Raw genomic sequence first — 21,641 nt, forward strand, 5'->3', positions numbered from 1 at the left:
GCAACTTTAATACTGCATACAGAAACACCCCATAGCTAACCCTGCCTCGGTAATCATATTGCAATAAATAAATGAATCAAATCAACCTGTTCTATACCTTAAACTTACACAATGTTCTATATCAGTTATATCTCAATAAAATAAATTTTTAAAAAGGAAAGAAACACATTCCAGAGACAACTGCTTAAAATGCTTTCATACGCTGCTTATTCTGGGATTTATCTACATATTTCTAAATAATATGCAAATACCACTATCTCTTGATTCATCTCTTTAAAATACAATCATCTGACTTCCCATTATGATAATGTGAATTTTAATATACTTCCTTCTTTTTGTCTCACCCATCTTCCCAAAAGCTATTTTGGGGCTAAAGTTTTTTTTTTTAATTACATCCATATTCTATATCTAACATACTCTATATTTTCATGACACTTGACCCTTAAACAACATGGAAGGCTAGGGGTACCCACCCACCACTAAGTCAAAATCCCACATGTAACTTTTTTTTTTAATGTTTTATTTATTTCTAGGAGAGAGAGAGAGACAGCGTGAGCAGGGGAGGGTCAGAGAGAGAGGGAGTCACAGACTGAAATAGGCTCCAGGCTCTGAGCTGGCAGCACAGAGCCCGACACGGGGCTCGAACCCACGAACCGCAAGATCATGACCTAAGCGAAAGTCGGACGCTTAACCAACTAAGCCACCCAGGCGGCCCCCCCCCACATGTAACTTTTGACTCCCGCAAAACTAAATTACAGCCTACTGCTGACCAGAAGACTTGCTGTTCGGCACACATTCTGTGTGTTATATGCATTATATACTGTATTCTTACAATAAAGTAAGCTAGAAGACATTGACTGTTAAGAAAATCATAGGATAAAATACATTTACAGCACTATACTGTATTTATCAAAAAAAAACCCCACATATAAGTGGAACCACACAATTCAAACTTGGCGTTATTCAGAGGTCAACTGTATTAGTCTTTGAAAATACAGACTTTTCTGTAGTCTGTACAGAAACAGACTGGGGCACCTGGGTGGCTCAGTCGGTTGTGCCTCTTACTTCAACTCAGGTCATGATCTCAAGACTCATGAATTCGAGCTCCGCGTCGGGTTCTGTGCTGACAGCTCGGAGTCTGGAGCCTGTTTCGGATTCTGTGTCTCCCTCGTCCTCTGCCCCTCCCCAAATCATGCTTTGTCTCTCTCTCTCCTTCAAAAATAAACATTAAAAAAAATTTTTTTTAAATATTATTCACTATTGTTTTCTTCTCAATACAACTAATTTGTTTTTCCTGCTGCCAAATTCATTTACCTGGGTTTCCTTTCAGCTGAAAGAAATCTTTCTTTATAATCTAAATGCTCTGTAATACTCTTCTAATCTTTTATATATAGTCTAACAAATACCCTCTTACTTCATTTTTTTCCTGGAAGCTTCCTTTTTAGAGCCCTCTGTCCTTTCCCATAGCTGCTGTCTGGAACTTCCTTCCTTAATATCTTAATACTCTGGGAATTTCCTTCCTCTCGCTCTTGTCTTATAACCCCTATTTCCTGGATTCCATATCTTCATCTTTCCTGGCTTACTTCATTTTGGTGGGACACATACTTAGTAGCTTCCAAAGAGGGAAAAATTTTTTAAGACTTTGCATTTTCTGGAAGTATATTCACTCTGTACTCATATTTGTTGATAGTTCAGCTGGATACAGAACTATAGGTTTCAAATAATTTTCACTTAAAATTCTGAAAGCTCCATTGTCTTTCAGCTTCTAATTTTGCTTTAGAGAAATAAGATAACAGTACATGTCTATTATTTCTTATTCACAATTTGTTATCCTTCTCTAAAAGCTTTGAGGATTACTTTGAATTGGGTCTTTAGATTTCAGTATGCTGAGCTTTCCACCTGCTCTTTGAATTTGGAAATTCATATCTTTCAGTCTGGGAAACTTTCTTGTTACAGGCATACCTTGTTGTGCTTTCTTTACTTCACTTAACAGATAATGCATCTTTTACAAATTGAAGGTTTGTGGCAACCCCGTGTTGCCACATTTATGCCACATTTATCGGTGCCATTTTTCCGAAAGCATTTGCTAACTTCACATCTCTGTACTACATTTTGCTAATTCTCAAAATATTTCAAACTTTTTCATTATTATTATATCTGTTATGATGATCTGTGACCAGCGATTATGACTGAAATCTCAGATGATGTTTGACATTTTTTAGTAATAAAGTATTTTTTTAGGTTTATTTATTTATTCTGTGAGAGAGAGAGACCACATGCATGAGCAAGGCGGGGCAGAGAGAGAGAGAGAGAGAGAATTCAATCAGGCTCCACACTGTCAGTGCAGAGCCTGACACAGGGCTCAAACCCATGAATTGTAGGACCATGACTTGAGCTGAATCAAGAGTCAGATGCTTAATCAAGTCACTCATGCACCCCAGTAATAAAGTATTTTTAAATTAAAGTACTTATATTGTTTTTAACTTTTTTAATGTTTGTTCATTTTTTGAGAGAGAGAAAGACACAGCATGAGTTGGGGAGGAACAGAGAGAGAGGAGAGAGAATATCTCAGGTAGGCTCCAGGCTTGTCAGTACAGAGCCATATGTGGGGCTCAAACCCACGAAACGGTGAGATCATGACCTGAGCCAAGATCAACAGTCAGATGCTTAACTGACTGAGCCACCCAGATGACCCTATACATAGTTTTTTAGACATAATGCTATTTCACACTTAATAGACTACAATACAGTGTAAACATAACTTTTATATGCACAGAGAAACCAAAAAATTCATTTAACTTGCTTTATTGTGATATCTGTTTTTTTGCAGAGATCTGGAACTGAACCCACAGTATCTCCAAGGTATTATTTCTTAAACTCTGTCTTCCCCTTCTTTTTTGCTGGTCTTTCTGCAATTCCTATTACACTGATTTTCTACTTACAGTTTTTCTGCTATTATCCATCTCATTGGGTTTTTTTTTTTTTTAAAGTAATCTCTACACCCAACATGGGGCTCAAACTCATGACCCTGAGATCAAGAGTCATATGCTCTACCAATTAAGCCAGCCAGATACCCACATCTCATTGTTTTGCAACTTCTCTAACTGAATTTTTCATTTCTGCTGTTAACTAATTTCCAAAAATTCTTTTTTTTGATCCCTGAATTTTGGATGCAAAATCTTCCCATCTTTTCCCTGTTTTTTGACTCTCTCTTTCATGTTGAAGGTTTTCCTCAAATGCTTTAAGATGATTGGTTGTTCATTCATATTTAGGAATGAGGTCCTAAATGCAGTTTGGAAGCATGGTTTGCCACAAGTGGCTTCACTGTGGGCTACAATTCAATTAAATGGCTAGCCAGATTTTTTTTTTTACTGCCACTCCCAACTGTTAGGCTATGTTTATCTTTTCTTTTTAAAAAAAAATTTTTTTTTAATGTTTGATTTATTTCTGAGAGAGAGAGACAGCGTGAGCAGGGGAGGGTTGGAGAGAGAGAGAGACACAGAATCTGAAGCAGGCTCTAGACTCTGAGCTAGCTGTCAGCACAGAGCCCGACGCGTGGCTCAAACCCATGAACCATGAGATCATGACCTGAGCCAAAGTCGGACACGTAAGTGACTAAGCCACCCAGGCGCCCCTGTGTTTATCTTTTCTATGGGATGGTTTAGTTGCTCCAGGGAATAATTTTCTAACCTCTTGGATACACTGATTTAAACCCAGCCACTAGCATTCTGGAACATGTGAGAGAATAAATCTTTGGCTATTTTTCATTCCTCACTACAGCCTTCCTCTGCACCTAGTGTTCTCAAGTCTAAAGAAATCAATTTCCCACCCCTTATGGAGGACTCGTGAGACAGGGGTATCTTTGTTTGGGACTGAAGCGGGGATCTGGGGATTTCTAATTTGGCCTGAGCCAAATTCTTGCACTTGGTAGAGGACATTATCAAAGACTGTAAAAATATTTCCAAGAGCTAAAGAGAGGCACATATCTTTACATTCAAAGGGCTCACTGAATGGTAAGAAAGAGAAGTGAAAAAGCATACTCAACTAAATATATCATGATAGAATACAGGATAAAGGAGATCCTTTACATCTCTACATGGCACATCCCCCCCCTCTCATATTTTACATTTCTTTGTTATTTGGTTCTATTCTGGGATTTTTTAAAACTTACTCTTGTGAACCTTTTATGGAATTTTAAAAATAACTTCACTTGCATATAATTGACATAAAACAAATGTATTTAAAGCGTACAATTTTCGGCATATATAAACACCTATGAAACCATCACAACAATCGAGAAAATGAACACATCTGTCACCTTCAAAAGCTTCCTCTTGGCTCTTCCCTCCCTCCCATTCCTCCGTGATTGCCTTTCCAGTCCCCAAGCAACCACTTACCTGCTTCCTATCAGTAAAGACTAGTATGCTGTTTCTAAAACTTTATATAAATGGAATCACAGAGCATGTACTCTTTATTGTCTGGCTTCTTTTACTCAACACAATATTTTGAGATTCATCCATGATATTAAATTTTTAATGTTAATAGTACATTCTTTTCTATTCTTGAGAAATGTCCCATTATATGAATACACAACAGTTTGCTTACTTATTCACCTGTTGATGAACATTTCGGTTGTTTCTGATTTGAGACTATTACAAATAAAGCAGCTATACCCATGCCTGTACAAATCCTTGTATTGGCATATGCTTTCATTTCCCTTGAATAGATACCTATGAGTGGAATAGCAGGTTTGTATGACAGGTGTACTTTTAACTTTTTAAGAAGCTGCCAAACTGTTTCCCAAAGGGACTGTATCATTTTACATTCCCATCAGCAATATATGAGGACTTTCATTGTCCATGACCTACCCAACATTTGGTATGGTTAATCTTTTTCAGTTTAGCCATTCTAACAGATGTATAGTGGCATCTCATATGGTCTTAAGTTGCTTTTCCCTAATGACCAATGATGTTGAATCTTTTCATGTGCTTAATTGCCATCTGTTTATCTTCTATGGTGAAGTGTCTTTTCAAATCTTTTCCCTAGTTTTTTTACATTGGTTTTCTTATCTTCATATTACTGAGTTTTGAGTGTTCTTTATATTCTAGATACAAGTCTTTTAACAAATACAGAATTTGCAAAGATTTTTTCCTAATCTGTGGCTTGTATTTTCACTCTCTTAACAGGTTGTTTTGAAGAACAGAAGTTTTTCATCTTGGTGAAGTTCAATTTGTCACGCTTTTCTTTTATGGATTGTGACTTTGGTGTTGTATGGAAGAAATCTTGGCCTGACCCAAAACAACAAAGATCTCCTATGTTTTTGCTATGGTTTCTTCCAAGAGTTTTACAGTTTACATTTGGGCCTCTGATCCATTTTGAACTAAAACAGATTTTTTTAGACGGGGGCACCTGAGTGGCTCAGTCAGGTAAGCCTCCAACTCTTGATTTTGGCGCACATCATAACCTCATGTTTTGTGAGTTCTGTTAGCGCAGAGCCTGTTTGGGATTCTCTGTCTCCCTGTTTCTCTGCTTCTCTCTCTCTCTCTCTCTCTCAAAAATAAATAAATAAACATTTTTTAAAAATGCTTTTATATGGTGCAAGGTATAGATGAAAGTTCTCTTTCTTTCTTTTTCTTTTTCTTTCTTTGTTTAATTGTTCCACTATTGGAATTATATTTGTTGCACAGACCATCCTTTTTCTACTGAACCGGCTTTTCACCTTTTTCCAAACCAGTTGTCCAAGAAGTGCCTGGTTGGCTCATTTGGTGCAACATACAACTCTTGATCTCGGGGTCGTGAGTTCAAGCCCCATGCTGGGGATGGAGCTTAGTTAAAAAAAAAATTTTTTTTTTTCAATCAGTTGTCCACATATCTATGGGCCTATTTCCAGACTCCATTCTGTTCCATTGGTCTCTTTGTCTATCTTTATGCTAATATACTGTCTTCATTACTGTAGCTTTGTAAGTCAAAAAAGCTATTGAAATACTAAGTGAGTTTAGCCAGGTTGCAGGATACAAGATTAATATATAGAAATCAATTGTATTTCTATATATAATCAATTACCAATTGGAAATTTAAAAAATAACTTACATGCCATTTACAATAACATCAACAATATGAAATACTTAGGGGGCGAATCTGACAAGAGATACACAGAATCCTGTATGGTAACAAATACAAAACACTGCTGAGAGAAATTTTAAAAGACTTAAATAAATCAAGCAAGACCCCATGTTCATGGATTGGAAGACTTAATATAGTTGTCTATTCATCAAATTTGTCTAGAGATTCAATATAATCTTGATCAACATGTCAGTAGGCTTTTTGGAGAAACTCATGAATTGCTTCTGAAAATCATACAGAAATGCAAAAGACTCTGAAATAAAAAGAACAAAACCGGAGGGCCAATGTCACTGGATCTCAAGCCTTATTATAAAGGCAGTGAATCTTTTATTTCAAAAATCATATACAGTATTTCATTTCCAAGAGTGATGTTTTATTCTTTGATGGTTACTTTTTTATTTTTTTAAGAGAGTGAGTGCAAGCAGAGAGAGAGAGAGAGAGAGGGAGGGAGGGAGGGAGGGAGGGAGAAAGAGATAGAGAATTCCAAGTAGGCTCCACACCCAGTGAAGAATCCAAAGCAAGGCTCAATCCCACGACCGTGGGATCAAGACCAGAGTCGAAATCAAGAGTCAGACACTCAACAAACTGAGCCACTTAGGAGACTCATGATGGTTACTTTTTAGAGCAGGCTTTTCTTATTTTATGAATTCACTACCTTCTTGCTCTTTCTTAGGATACTAACTAGATTTTTTTACATTCAGAACTTTGTCTTTGCCTTTCTCTTTCAAGATGTAGATTAAATGTCCCATGGTCCTTGGTTGTCTAATAATCATGTTTAAAAATGAAAAAGTAGTAAGGTTTTAGCTAGATTCTCGGGATAGAGTGTGTGTATGTTTACATGTGTTAGATGAAATGTAACAAAATATCGCTTATTTAGTTTATTTTCAGGGCACAGGGTGGCTCAGTCAGTTGAGCGTCTGACTCTCGATTTTGGCTCAGGTCATGATCTCAGGATTGTAGGATTGAGCCTCAAGCAATCATTCATGACTGGTGCCATCACTCGCATTTTATAGATAAGGCAGGGAGAGGTGATGACTGCAAGGTCACAAAGCTACTTGGCGGCAGACCCAGATTTGATCCTGGTTTTCTGCATCCTAATGTGATCAGCTCCAGGAACTCAAGGAGCAGGTAGTACAGGAACTGGAAAGCAAGCTCCTTGGGAAGGGGAAAGTGGCTGGCGTAATGGACAGTGGACTCCAGGGGCCGTCCCCAGCCTTGCTGCGGAACAAGGATGTCAGCATGGGAATGGGCTCAATGGCAGGTTATCCCTGCATGGGAATTCTGGGGCTCCCTTCAGCCCAGAAATGCTGTGTAATCAGTAACTAGACTGCTTCTTTTTATAACCCTACCCTCAGCTCCATTTTTAAGCATATTAAAGATCATACTTGCCTAACCCAGTCACTTTACTGATAAGGAAACTGAGGCTGACAGAGAGGGAGTGACCTGTCCAAAGTCACAAAGGCAGTGAAGTCAGTAAAGCAGCAAAGCCAAGAGGAGAACCACACCCTTCCAAGCCTACCTGGGGTTTCAGACAAGCACGTGCTCCATGAGCCTCCAGAGGAGGAGGCGCTCCCACCCACCAGGTCCTAACTGCTTACACAACCATCTCTGCACATAACAATCTCTCTCTGCGGACCATAAAGCCAATGGAAGACAAAATATGCCAGTGCCTGCTTCTGCCTCTCCTTCCTCTTTCATAAAAGTAAACACATGAGCAGGTGCACATAAAAACTCAAGGCTGTGAAGCCAGGTGCTTGCTTATCATGAACAGAGATAGAGGCCGTGTAACTCCTGAAGCCACTTCCCACCAGCCAGCTCAAGTTAGACCGTGACCAGAGTCCCTAGAAACACAGCATGGCTCAAAGCCAGCTCAGACAAGGGCGCAAGGATGGCTTCTCCAAGGACAGATGCACATAAAGGGGCACACACACAATGAAAACCCTGAAAGGCTGAAGGGAGAGACCCCAGGGGACAGGTTGCAGGGACAAATCAGATTATCACCACTCCTATCCACTTCCTGGAGGGAGATAGGGAGTACAATCCAGAGATCCAGGAGGATCTTACATACATCTCCGGTATAAGCCCTGGAGACTATCTACTTTCTGTTGTTTTAAGCACACAAGTCCAGTGATACATATTCTCCCCAAGGCCAGTGACTGTCCAAAAACAATGACTTCTAGACACTATTTAATGATATTTGAAAGACTCTTGCGGTCACCGGGTTACCATCAAGTAAAAAACTCACCAGAACTGAAAGCGAAATTGGTAAGCAAGCAAAACTTGGTGTCCAAGTCAACCAAAAAACTCCTTCCACTTGAAAAAAACCCTCACCTGGGTCACTTGTCACCAACTCCAAATCTCCAGAGACCCCTTCCATTGACTCCAAGGACCAGCAAACCCAAAGCCAGAATTTGTCATTGGTAGCTCAGAATGTGGTCTTCACTAGAGAAAAGCAACTGGTAAGTGTTTACATTTATAAACAGCAAAATATTATTGACTATCCAAACAACTACACAAGATTTTAATCAGAGCAGATGAGAAAAAAGTCAATCTTCATGCCAGACTTTTTTTTTTTTTTTTTAAGATTGTTCCTCATCTGGCTATGGCAGGGTGTGACCTGATGAGAAAGCAGGGAATGAAACTGAACACTGAAGAAGGCACTCAGAACCTTGGGATGGCATCGCACAACAACTGGTAACCTGCTTCTGCCCTTGAAGATCCAGATCAAGGGGGAGAGGTGACCTCTCTGGCTGGAGACACAGGCGTTTGACTTAAACCCGAGATAAGGACAAGGGTGGCTGGCTTCATGTGCCATGCACGGTGACCAGCACAGAGAAGCCACCTGATTTGTTTATCACAGGATGACTAAAGGGACAATGAGAAGGGAAAGAAAGCCCACATTGGAATCCTCCACCCACTCACCAACCTGGGGTAATTGATCCCACGGAAGTCAGAGTCTCAAGAAACCCACAAGAAGCTACAGTTCCCGTGATCATACCACCCCAGGATTTCCCAGATTTGTCAGGTCGTGAAAAAGTATAAAAGAATAAGATAAAACAAACACAATGCTTGCTCAGCATCTAGATTCCCAAGCTTCTCACCCTGGAGATTCTGATACTGTATGTCAGGGGCAGGGCCCTGGGACCTGGAAGTTTAACGAGACCCTCCAGTTAATCTTACTAACCTGCCGGCCAGAGAACCGCCACTACCATTTCCCAGAGGCTGCCAGCCTGGCTCGCCCACTTCCCATTGCTGGGAGAGGATCCAGCTAGGTTTAGTTCCACCCATCCTATTTTAAGCAACCACCTGGATGCAAGAAGCCTGCTGTGCGGGGTTGCACTTTGCTTCTCGCCCTGAGACCCTCCCATGATAGGATATAAGCATCACCCCAAAGTCCCCGAGACTGCCACCAGAGCTCCTCAAAGACACACACTCCCAGCCGAGGCCTGGCCAGCTGGCAGTGGACCCCCTAAACCCTTCCACTGTTTTGGTGCCCAACCCTCACTCCCTTGCCCTTTGACCCTGTCCCTGTCTTCAGCTGCCCCACCAGAAGCAGCTGCTGGGAAATGGGTGGGGCTTCGGGGCCCTAAGGTGGGTCCAGAATAACCTGTGGGTCTGTGACCCCCAAGCCAACTAGAGGAGCAGACAGCTGGCACACACCAACAATTTGTACTGAAGGAAGTAAATCACAACTCCGCACACCTGGTCAGAGCAGAAAGGAAAGTCCCCAGGGGGCTGACTCAGCCACCGTGGGCGCTCTGTCAGCACAGAAACTCAGTAGGTCTCTAACAGCCAGTATCGAGCTACTGCAATTCCACGCCACGTCCCTTTCCCAGCTCCCTGCAACCCCCGGACCCTGCCCCGACAACAGCCGTGGGCCTGGGAGTACACACGTCTATGACAGGATCCAGTGAGGGCACAGAAAACAGACTGGGGACAGGACCACCAGATACGAATTCCTTCTTTCCTTTCTGAGGGGTTGGGTGAGTATCATCTAGGTTAGGGGTCAGGCCTGAGAACCCTGGACTACTGGGGCAAATATTTCTCACTGTGCCTCAGTTTCCCCCTCTAGAAAGTTCCCCTTTACAGCCTTCTAAGTAGAGGTGTTACAAAATATAATTAGCTGATCCCTGCTAATGACAGAAGCCTACCTACAATTTTCATTTCTCCACCCACCGTCCAGCTACCTGCTTAAAGCGATCAAGGCCCATTCTTCCCTCTGAGATGGTGGAACAGCTGAGTTCAAGTTCAAGCATTAAAATGAATCCAAAAAGCCTGGACAGTACAAGTCTACTGTGTAGCCTCAAAGGTAGCCCAGGTGCCCTGCCCTCTCGACACTCTCCTCTAACCAACAGCACTAGGAGGGCCTCCTGCTCCTGACTGGGGCCCTGTCCCTCCCTTCCCTTCCCTTCCCTTCCCCTCTTCTGGGGAAGGCAGGGACTGGCCTGGGGGAGAGAAGAAATCCCTCCCAGGGACCTCTGCACCTGCTCACAGCCCAGAGGCAACTCACCTACCAAAGCCATGGAGTCTGCCTTCTTCTTACATTCTAGGCCTCATCTATACTCCATGTTTCTGGTCATTTCCAAAACATGTTTTAAAATGTTAAAATCCATTTCAAATACAATGTTTTGCAGAACCTCAAAATAACGAAACAATAAACAGACTGGCTGAAGTAGCCTCAGGACCCAGAGGGTGTCCAGACTATCCTTGAAACACTGCTCTCAAGGACTGGGACAGGTTTCCAAACCACAGTCTTCCTGGGTGGCTGTCGGAAAGGGGCCAAAGCCCACAGAGGCTCTGGGGATGCCCCGACAGTTCCCAGGGCTCTCACCCCCATTGTCTCCCTGCCTCACAGCTCAGGGAGGGACAGAGAGGCCACCAGAAACATATTCGTGATTTCTGTGCACCTTTGTGCATTTAAAAAAAATTTTTTTTTATGTTTTATTTATTTCTGAGAGAGAGAGAGAGACAGCATGAACAGGGGAGGGTCAGAGAGAGGGAGATACAGAATCTGAAGCAGGCTCCAGGCTCTGAGCTGTCAGCACAGGGCCCGATGCGGGGCTCGAACCCACGAACCGTGAGATCATGACCTGAGCCGAAGTCAGACGCTAAACTGACTGAGCCACCCAGGTGCCCCACCTTTGTGCATTTTTAATACAGATTATCTCTGATGCCTGTAACTAGGTTTCATTTCCAGATGAGGACATGCATAAAGAAGGGTCATATCAAAACCCCAGATAGCTATAAAGTGGCAGGCAGAATTCCAGGCTCCAGAGCCAGTGTTCTCAGGAACATCTGCTGCCTCTCAGGGGATCAGCTATCACCCCTTCTCGCACAGAGTGGCGGACAAGCACACTGAAGTTGAGAGAGTAACTGCCTTAAAGAACATTCTATAAAACTCTACCTATGACACAATGTGCTTCCGGGCCCCGAGAGGCAGGAGGGCTTGACAGACACGGCCTACGGATTCCTACCCCTCCAACACTGATCTAGGGGTGCTGCCTCCCCCGTCCCGACCTTGCCCCCAGCCAGGAGGCCTCCAACTTTCATCCTGCACACTCAGGTCACCTTTACTGCTCTGCTCTCCTTTACCGCTTACCAAACCCACCCGCCCTTCAGAACGCAGCTCAAGGCTGTGCCCCTCCAGGAAACTTTCATGGACCACCTTAATTCACAGCACCGCCCTTAAGACCTGCACCACCCACTTGGCATCAATGATACCCTACTGCCACGCTAAGCAGACCAGGCAGTCCTAGGGCAACAGGGTAACCCAGTGTCTTCTTCACTCTGCTTCTCTTTCCAACCCTCTCTGTGAACCTGCCCAGAGGTAGCACTTGATTGGTAGGTTGACTGAGAAACTTCTCTTTCCATAGCCACACTTGGGTAGCCTACCCAGGGCAAGTCGGGCTAATCTCCCAGGTATCGGGGCCCAGGACAGTTTCCAGACTTGTATCCCCAATGTACCTCCATCCACATGAGAATCCACATGAGAATGCTCCCAGTCCACATCCCAGGGCTCTGCCGACAGCACTACCTCCAGCCACACACAACCCCCCTGCCCCGCAAGCACCCTGGGGTCAGCCCTGGCCTGGCCACCTGCTACAGGCAGCCCCACCTAAGTTTCGACTCTCCCAGGCTCTTTGTCTCCTAGCTTTCAAGTACATATTCCCCCCAGGACTCAACATCTTTGTAATTCCAACCTGAAAATACCAACTCTGCTTCCAGATCACCGTGGGAAAGATCTCCAACAGCAGCCCCCACCCCTCCCTGGGCTCTTCGTTCCTCCAGAATTTTCCCCGGGGCTCCATCCTTATTCTCCTGAGATCCTCTTCCGGCCCCAGTCACGGGATTCAGGGAGCAGATGCATCTGCCGATGGCAACAGCACAACCCGAGATTACACCCGAAACTAAACAAGAGAAACAAGCTGATTTCGAGGCTGATTTCACAGGCTGGTGCTTTTTCATTGACTGCACTTTTTTATGGAGATAACTGGGCTCACATGCAGTTGTAAGTAACGTGGAGAGACCCCGGGTACGCTTCGCTCAGTTTCCCCCAATGGTAACATCTTGTGAAATTCCATTATAATGCCACAACTGATCTAGATTTCTCATTTCACTACTCATTCGTGTGCATATTAAGTTCCACATAACTGATCACCTGCGGCGCGGCGTAGGGACCTATATCAACCTGCACAGTCAACATGATGGCCAGTTCGGTTTCCAACACAAAGATCCCTCCCGCTGCTCTTTTGTAACCATACCCACCCCCTCCCTGCCCCCTCCCCACCGATCTATCCCTGTTCTAAAATTGTCCTTTCAAAAATGTTATATAAATGAATCACCCAGTATATAATCTTTTAAGACTGCTGGCTTCTTTCACTCAGCAACCTTCCCTGGAGAAGCATTTGAGTCACTGCATGCATCGAGAGCGTGTGCTTTTTATTGCTGAGTAGTATTCCATGGCACGCAGGCACAACAGTCTGTTTGACTGCTTTTCCATTACCCCTGCGAGGATCTTCAGGAGTTACTGGGAAAGCCCAAGCTCACCCGCTTCCTGGAACTGACTAGATCCCCCAAAGCGTCTGCTCAGTCATGTTAACAGAGCCAGAAACCTAAGGATCAGTGTGGATGAAAGGCCTGGATAAGCAAACAGGAAAGCACAGCCCGAGGGGAAGGCACCTGGAGGCCCTAATCCACACTCAGGAACCAGAATTCCAGGGGTATAAGCAGAAGGATAGGAAAGAGGTGAAAACTTGGGAAACGGAGTCCTTGGAATCACATTCCTAGAGCTGGGCCAAACTGTAGACATCAATCCATCTCCCACCCTTTAGTACCAGCCTTAGGAAGTGCTCCCACCACACCGGTGTGATCAGCATCACAATAACCCCTACACATTAGCATTGCACTAGAGCTGGGCTCAGGGCAGCTCCCAAAATACTCAAAAATACTAGAAATAATCCAAATCGCCAATCAGCAATGGTGTTCTTGGAGTCTGCTCCTAATCTGGGGAACCGTGTTCCACTCAATTATTCGAACATTGTGTCTTCTAAACCTCTGGCTATCTCATTCAACCTCACACTTCGCAATATCCCCATTAAGACAGCGGTGCCCAGAATGCAACGGCGTAATCCAAATGCGGACCAGCATGGTCTCCACAGGGGCTGTTTGTCAGCGACCTCCCTTATCCTGACAGCTCTATTTCCATTAATGCGTTCAATTCGTACATACAAATAATAATAAACACATGATACATTCACTTAATGAAAGCTTATGCAGCAATGAAAAATGGATTTTCAAAGAGTAGGTAGTACCATGAAAAACCTCTAAGATACAACGTTATATGAAAAAAAAAAAAAGTCAAAATGTACATAGGTACTTCCCATCCCTGTAAATTCAACTCAGGTATCTCTCTGAGAGACTCCCAAGGAGAGGTTCTCCCCCTCTCCCCCTCGGTTGGTTTTAGTCAGGTGACTAAACCCAGTCCCAAGGCTTGCCAGCACCCCATGCAGCCTCCAGGCCTGGCCTTGCACCATCTCAAGGTCAACCGCCTGCTCTTTAAGGATGGGGGAATGGGGCTGCCTTGCTCCACAATCCCAACATGGGTTAATAGATGTTTGGTGCATTAACTGATTACAACCATGGCTTTAGCTAAAGAACCGGAATTACATTATGATTCCACTCTGGGGAGAATATGTGTCAGATATTTATTAACAGCCACATTAGTATTAATCTATGCATAAAAGACTATAAGAGAATATAAGCCAAACTATTTACAGGGGTTATAAAACCCAGGGGAAAGAATTTCAGAGGATTTTCATTTTCTACTTTGCATATTTTGGTATTGCTTGATTAAAACAAAAACAAAAATTAAAAAAAAAAAAAACACCTTCCTAACTTTTGTATTTAGGAAAACAGCAACTTTTTTTTAGAAAGATGCATAGGCAATACCAAAGTATTAAAATACCTCTCTAAGGTACTTTCCCTCATTTTTCAATTCTTGAAATATGTATATATTAGCTTTTTAAATAACAATTTAAAAAGGTATGGGGCACCTGGATGGCTCAGTCGGTTGAGTGTCCGACTTCAGCTCAGGTCATGATCTAATAGCTTGTGAGTTCGAGTCCCGCATAGGGATCTGCGCTAACAGCTCAGAGCCTGGAGCCTGCTTCGGATTCTGTGTCTCCCTTTCTCTCAGCCTCTTTCCCACTGACACTCTGTCTCTTTCTCTCAAAAATAAACAAACGTTGAAAAAAACCATTTAAGAAAGTAATTTTTAAAGGTATAACCAAATAAAAATATGGGGAAGGAGGAATTTATATTTTAGGGAGCCACAGAACACGCCTGGGTTTTACTGAGCTTCCCACTGACTCAAAAGATTGGTTCTATTTTGGTGCCCTGCTTGTTCCTCCTCAGTCTCCTCACGTCTGAACTATGGGAGGGAGGTAGTTTCTGTTTCCATTGTTAGGGTTGTCACTAAGTACAGCACTTGCTCCTAACACAGATGGACATAATTCTGTTCCTGGCACCCCATCATGCAGACTGTCCAGGTCCCTCTGACTCAGAATTAAGTCATCTGAGGTATCGGCCTTCCCCTCCCAGGAGAGTGTCATTTACAAAACTGATAAGCAAATGCTTCCAGACCTCAACAGAGTTGTTAGTAAACAAGAAATAGCACAGAACCAAGGAGGGAGTTAGGAGGAACCCCCAGACCGCTGCAGTGAGTGACACAGATCCATGAATGAACCCTCTTAGGCACAGTCGACCAAGCTACCGGACCCCACTGTCCACCAGCCCTCAGGCCTCCGCCACGCCAAGCAGATAAAAGCAGTTCCTCAGGAGGACACAAACTGTATGTCCACAAGGAACTAGATAAAACATATGCGTAAGGTAAGGCATGGAAAGAAACGTGAAAAATGTAAACAACCCCATTTGTGGGCTTGGGTAGGTGAATCTGTCCTTTTTTCATCCCGAAATCGCCTTTATGATTTTTAATCATGTGTGTAACAAATAAAGCTACATTTTGTTCCAAGCCTTATTGAAATCACATCTCCAGCCAGTCTCCTGGTCTACCAGATGAGTAACCTCATCAAAAGGGGACACCAGACAAGTTTGGTGTGAGAGGTTTCCGTGGATCTGTGCTGGCGCCTGATGCTCACCATTCTGTTTAATGACGTGTCCCAGTATTTTGCTGGGGATATGCATCAATCACCATCATCTTTGGAATACAACCGTATAATGGCTTTGCGGTTAAGATCTAGGCTTTGAAGTCCCACAGATCTAGGTTTGAACCCTTGTTCTATCTCTAATTGCCTTTGGGTTATTATGCAAACCTTTTGAGCCTCAGTATTCTTGGCTTTACACCGGGCATTTTTTTTTTCACAGAGTTGCTGTGTGGATAGAGAAAGATAATGAACTGAAATACACATATTTAGTGATGGGTAGGAATGGTTGTGATCCTATTCTTTACCTTTTCACGACCCTCATTATCTCAGAGAAACCAGGGATCTAAGATTTAGACTAGTTTGCCCACCTATCACAAGAATTCTAAAGATTCTGTTGCCAAGCCTGGACAGAATAAGCAAACTCAGAAAACATGAGATTCCAAGTGGTGATTTTAGTAGAGACCTGTGTCTAGAACACTTCTTAACAAAGAAAAAGAGGCAATTGCTGTCCATGAACTCTGAACAAACCCCAAGTACCTTCTCCCCACTGCCAGCCAGAGAGAATTCTTGGAGAAGCCCAGAAGTTCCCATTCCCATCTACTAATCAGCCACTATAATTTTGGTAAGCCCCCAGCACTTCAGAAACATCCTAAGAAGAGAAATCCAGTTTCTAATCCAAACCAAACTCCTTCTCACCCTTAGTAATCCATCCCACCCTGAGCACACTAGACTGACAGCTGTCTGACACTCTGATGGTCCAAGTAGAGTATAGCAGAGCCAGGCTACCTGGCTTCAAATTCCAGTCCCACTACTGTTTCACTCTGTGACCTTAGGCAAGTTGCTTAGCCTCTCTGTGCTTCATTTTCCTCACCTATAAAAAAGGGTAATAATAATACTGAGAGACAGAATACACGGTATATGCTCAACAAATGCTACAATGATCTCATCACTCCAGTAGCATAGGCACAATGTCAGAAGCAACATCTTTAGGCTCTGGGCCGAGGGGCTCTTCACACTCTCTTCTTCTAAGAACAGACTTTCTCTCTTAGGAGAGAAATGAGGCAACTGTCTGATCAGAATCAGAGGCCCAAGAAGGAAGTGACACCAAGGGAACTCCAGCGCCACAGTGGCCACCGGCCACAGTGCAGGCAGCCACACCCCCTGGGGCGCAGCATGACAGGCCCAGGTTGGGGAGGCTGTGATGACATGGCGGCGTCACCACCAACAGCCGGCTCTGGGCAGATGCACCCATGGACGGTCCCCACAGGTTTACACAACTTGGGCTTCAGACAGGACAGCTATCGAGCTAGAGTTGTCTTATCCCCTAAACGAGGCCATGAAGGTCCAGGTCTTCCCAGGACTGAGGTGCAGGGAGGCGCCCTGGAGTAGCTCACTCACAGCACCTGGGAGGTGAATCCCCACCTGAAGAACAGCCCACCTCCCCTGCTCTGCCCTCGCCGACTACACACACTGTCATGGCACATGGGGACCCCAGACACCCCAGACAGCCTGCTCAAGAGAACCGAGAAAGAAGGAAGTTTTTTCAAGTTTCATTCTGTATGGGAGGGAGGAAGGGAGATGGGGATGAGGAGTCAGTCACAGGTCACAGGCCCACCTTTCTCTTCCGTAGAAAAGCTTTCTTTCTCCTAGAAGCTGTATAAAGGGCAGTCTCATTTCCCAACTCTCCTCAAAGAGATTCCCTGTGTTCAGCAGGACAAGCCAGCACTTCTGGGAGGCCAGAGCCCCGCTGACAACCTGGGTTCTTGGCCTCTGCACTTGCCTCCTACCGCTGCATCACCTTCCTGTTTGTCTCCAGGCCATTTCCAACTCAGAAATCCAAACTGTGTCATCTGTACACCAGGCTGCAACTTACAAAGGGCTTTCATGTAAGGTATCACTTTTAATCCTTGCAACAAACCTGGAACACATATGTCATCCCCATTTTATAGCCGCAGAAACTGAGGCTCTGATTAGGTAACACCTCTGAGATCACCTGTCAGGAAAGGGGAGGAACCGGGTCTTAGCTCCACAGTGGACAGTCCAGAACTCACAGGTGGCCTCAGGCTCCAGTTCCCCCACCCTGACCCTTCAAGCCTGGGTTAGCTGCCTCCTAATTGCCCACCCTGGGCTTCTCTGGAATCTAGACTTATTATACAACATAGAACTTAATTCCCGTATTCCACACTATACTGGGTACTCCTTAAAGGCAGAGACTAGAGGACTGGGGTCTTTCTCAAGTGTCACTGTCCAGTACCTGGCACATGTTCAGTAGGTGGGTATCTAATAAATATCTGGTACATGGATGAGTGAATGTTTGACCAGTTACCAAAGAGATGACTCGGAAGAGCCCCCACACCTGATTTCCCCATCCTGGTCTCCATAAGCCGGGGGAATACGGAATCCTACGCAGGGCAATCTTGACTTGAGAAGGAACCAATAGAGCTCAAAGCACTTTTATAGGCCCATCAAATATTCAACAAGGGCCCACTCAGTGAGGCAGGCTTCCCAGTTCTCTCACTGGTGGCCATAATAATCCACATCTGTACACCTGCTCTCATGGAGGGAGGGTTCACACGATCCCCAAACACTATGTGCACATCAGGGCCCCAGTAGGGAACACTGAGGCAGCCACTTCCTGCTTACTGGGAACAGGCTGGGGTAGGGCAGGGGCCAGAGGCATCAGCCCTGGGAAGGATGAAGCCATTTATAAGAACTTTAAGACAGACCCTTTCTCCATCCACTCAGGAATGAGAATGCCAGAACATAGAACCCAGAAACAGAAGCCCCCCCACCCCCACCCCCACCCCCGTTGGGCTCAGCATGACCCAGCCAGGCTCCACCAACACACGGGCAAACCCCCGGGTGGGGCGGGGCAGCAGCTGCACCTCCTGGTCAGGGACCAGGTCAAGGCACAGTCTGCAGACCCTGACTGCAAACACCGCAGGGTGATCCAGGGAGGGAGATTTCTGCTAAGGCACGGAATGGGAAGGAATATTTGAAGACTTCCTGGAGAAAGGGAAATGAGCATTGGGCACAGCAGGCTGCTTTCTTCAGGACACCCTGCACCACATCTAAGTTTTGCACAAATCTCTTAGCAATGGCTCTCAAGACTGTAATTTCCTTAGGGGAAGAATCATATCTTATTTGTCTTTGAGAACCCTCCCTCCCTCCTAGTGCCCGGCCCGGAAGTAGGTACAGAGGTGGTTCAATGGAGCTCGGCAGTGATCCACGTGAAGGAAAAAATCACAGAATCAGAGGTGGAAGGGCGAACCCAATGGAACAGAGAATGCGTGAGCTTCACAGAAGATGAGAAAATGAGCAAGGGCTTGCTGGGGACAAGAGAAAGCTGGCTGTGGTGGCTCAGGTAGGAGAGTGGGGGTGNNNCTAGCCCTTATGAAATAACAGATATCAAACAGCAGGCCCTCTGCTGAGGAGACAGAAGTCTAGAGCCCCAACAGGCAATTATCAAGGATTCGTAAACACGGCAGTTACAGAAAGGAAAATAGAAGGCATACACCTGGGCGAACCTGCCTCAAGCCCGGAGGCTCCGTAGGAACAGAGGCCCGGGCCTCCAGGCTGGCCGTCCCTGTCCATGCTTCCTTCCACACAGGAAGTGAAAAGCGGAGAAAACAAGAGTGCCCAGGCCCAGCTGCCATCTGTGGTCCAGTTAGCCACAGCAGCCCCAAAATCCCGTCTCCCGCAAACTCCCTAAGATGCCACTTGGAGAAAAGGAATTTATTTCAGAGAGCAACAAAATCTGGCCTGACGTGGAGCAATGGTGCAACGTGGGGCGGCAGATGTTACTGGACCAGGAGAGGAGAAAAAGTGAGCGCCTGCCGTGCAAAGCTACCGCTCGTCTGCAGGGAAAACTCCCTCACAAGACGGCCCCTGCCTCTCGGCACCCATCCAGCGCCTGTCCCAAGCTGGGCTTCGCTGGCATTTCAAGGAAACCCGGGGTCCCAGCTAGACAGAGGCAGAGGCGTGGCTGCTAGTCCTGCCTGGTCACTGCCACTAGGTGTGCCCATCAATAAAGCGGCAACCCATCCCCAACTCTTTACAACAAGGTTTAAGGTCTCTCATGATTTTGTCTGCCAAACACGAGCTTCCTGGTTGGGCATCTTCCGAAAGGCTCAAGACACATGTTCTTACATCCCTTCCCACAAAATCGCCCTCCCAAAGGGCCCCATCCCCTCTTAGAGAAGGCCAGGCAAGTCCAACCCTGGGGTCCTCAGCGCCAGGCTCTATGGCAACCAGAGCTCTGGTCTCCCAGTTGCCCTCAGCAAAGGTCGCAAAGTGCCCTCTGACCAGGAAGGAAAACAACAAACTCCCGCAGAGCCCAAGGATGGCTAATGACTTCAAAGCCCCCTGGAAACCTCCCCTGGATCAGCCCAGATCACCCCACTCCGAGCCTCCGCCCCTGGTTCTTTCCTGATGTGCACGAAGAGTGCGGAGTTAATGGAGGGACCGAGAAGGAGCCCTTTTTTCGGGTCAGGGAAAGGACCGAGTGGGCAGGAAAGCTGGAGGAGCGATTGGGCGTCTCCAAGGACCCGAGGGTCGCCGCCTCCACCTGGGCTGGCTGGCGCTCGGCTCGGCCGGTACCAAAGGTCCTCCAGGCACTCGTCAAACAGGAAATTCCACCTGTCGGGCCGGCCAGCGCCCGGGCCACAAATGGGCAATGGAGCGGTTCCCTTTGCCAAGACAAAGCGCGGCGTTGCAGCGCCGGGGCCCGCGGCGCCCGCTCGGTCGCCCAGCTCCCGGCCACACGGGTGGCTTCCCGACGGCGCCCGCAAAGCCCGCCGCGCCCCTCGCCAACCTGAGGCCGCGAGTTGTACTTGAGTCCTGCGCCGAGGTCCTTGGAACCCCTTTCGCCCTTGCGGGCCCGATTGCTCTTCATGGTCCCGGCGGTCGGTCGCGGGTCTCAGAGNTCGCCGCACCTTTCCCAGGCCCCGCCGCCCCCTCGCCGGCTCCCGCCCCGCGCAGAGCTCCGCGCTGCCCCCTCCCCTCGGGGCGAAGGGAAACACAAGGCTACGGGCGGGAAGGTGAGGGACAAGTAAAACCCGGCGACCTGCGGGTGGTGGCCATGAGCATGAACTGTGCGCCCCGCACGTAATGGGCCCTCTGTGAGTACCGAACAGCAACAGAAGTGAATCCACCCCGCTCTCTTCCTCTCCTAGAGGGGGCCCTTTGCGCTCGGAGACGAACCTTCCATCCGCCTCCTAGATGCCAACCCTTGTTTCTTTCCCTTCCTCTTGTGTCTTCAATCTCTCTCCACCTTGCTAGGNCTGCAACACTGGCCTCCCTCCCTGTGGCTTGTTGCTACCCGTTCCCGCTGCTGGGAGGCCCCTGCTGCGGCCCGTGTCCAGCTTTCCCTGGGTGGGTGACCAGAGACTCCAACGGCTTCACCGAACGCCATCTTACCTGTTCCCAGCATCGTGCACCTGTTGGCAGCAGCCGGTACTGATTGATCCCATCCTCAAATCCTCGCCTTCCCTGGATTCCGGTCCTACTTTCTGGCCCCTAAATGTCAAGGTTCCCAAAGTAATCTCTTCAGCCTCACCCCTTTTTTTCTGTTCACTGTTTTTTGTTTTTTTTTTGACAATGCATTTCATCCTATGGCTTCAAATAGGTAAATCTGCCTTCCTTGTATTGACATCATGAAGGAGTCCGGGTTCTGCATTAATAATTGCTGGTGGTGGGGGCACTTGGGTGGCTCGGTCAATTAAGCCTCTGACTTCAGCTCAGGTCATGATCTCCGTGAGTTCGAGCCCTGCAGCAGACTCTGTGCTGACAGCTCAGAGCCTGGAGGCTGCTTCAGATTCTGTGTCTCCCCCCCACCCCTCTCTCTGCCCCTTCCCT

The 21,641-nt window shown here is 46.1% G+C and overlaps 1 protein-coding gene across 1 annotated transcript in view; it reads right to left on the bottom strand.

The window, feature by feature from the left end:
* The window catches only part of ST14 (ST14 transmembrane serine protease matriptase), a 41,242-nt gene extending 20,539 nt beyond the window's left edge, over positions 1–20,703 (bottom strand). The window contains exon 1 of the mRNA XM_077756531.1: positions 20,599–20,703. Within this exon, the coding sequence (XP_077612657.1) occupies positions 20,599–20,679 (81 nt within the window). The 5' untranslated portion in view covers positions 20,680–20,703. The remainder of the gene's footprint in view (positions 1–20,598) is intronic.
* Between the last annotated feature and the right edge of the window lie 938 nt (positions 20,704–21,641).

Source organism: Crocuta crocuta, unplaced genomic scaffold (genome assembly GCF_008692635.1).
Source record: "Crocuta crocuta isolate KB4526 unplaced genomic scaffold, BGI_CrCroc_1.0 scaffold172, whole genome shotgun sequence".
NCBI lineage: Eukaryota > Metazoa > Chordata > Mammalia > Carnivora > Hyaenidae > Crocuta > Crocuta crocuta.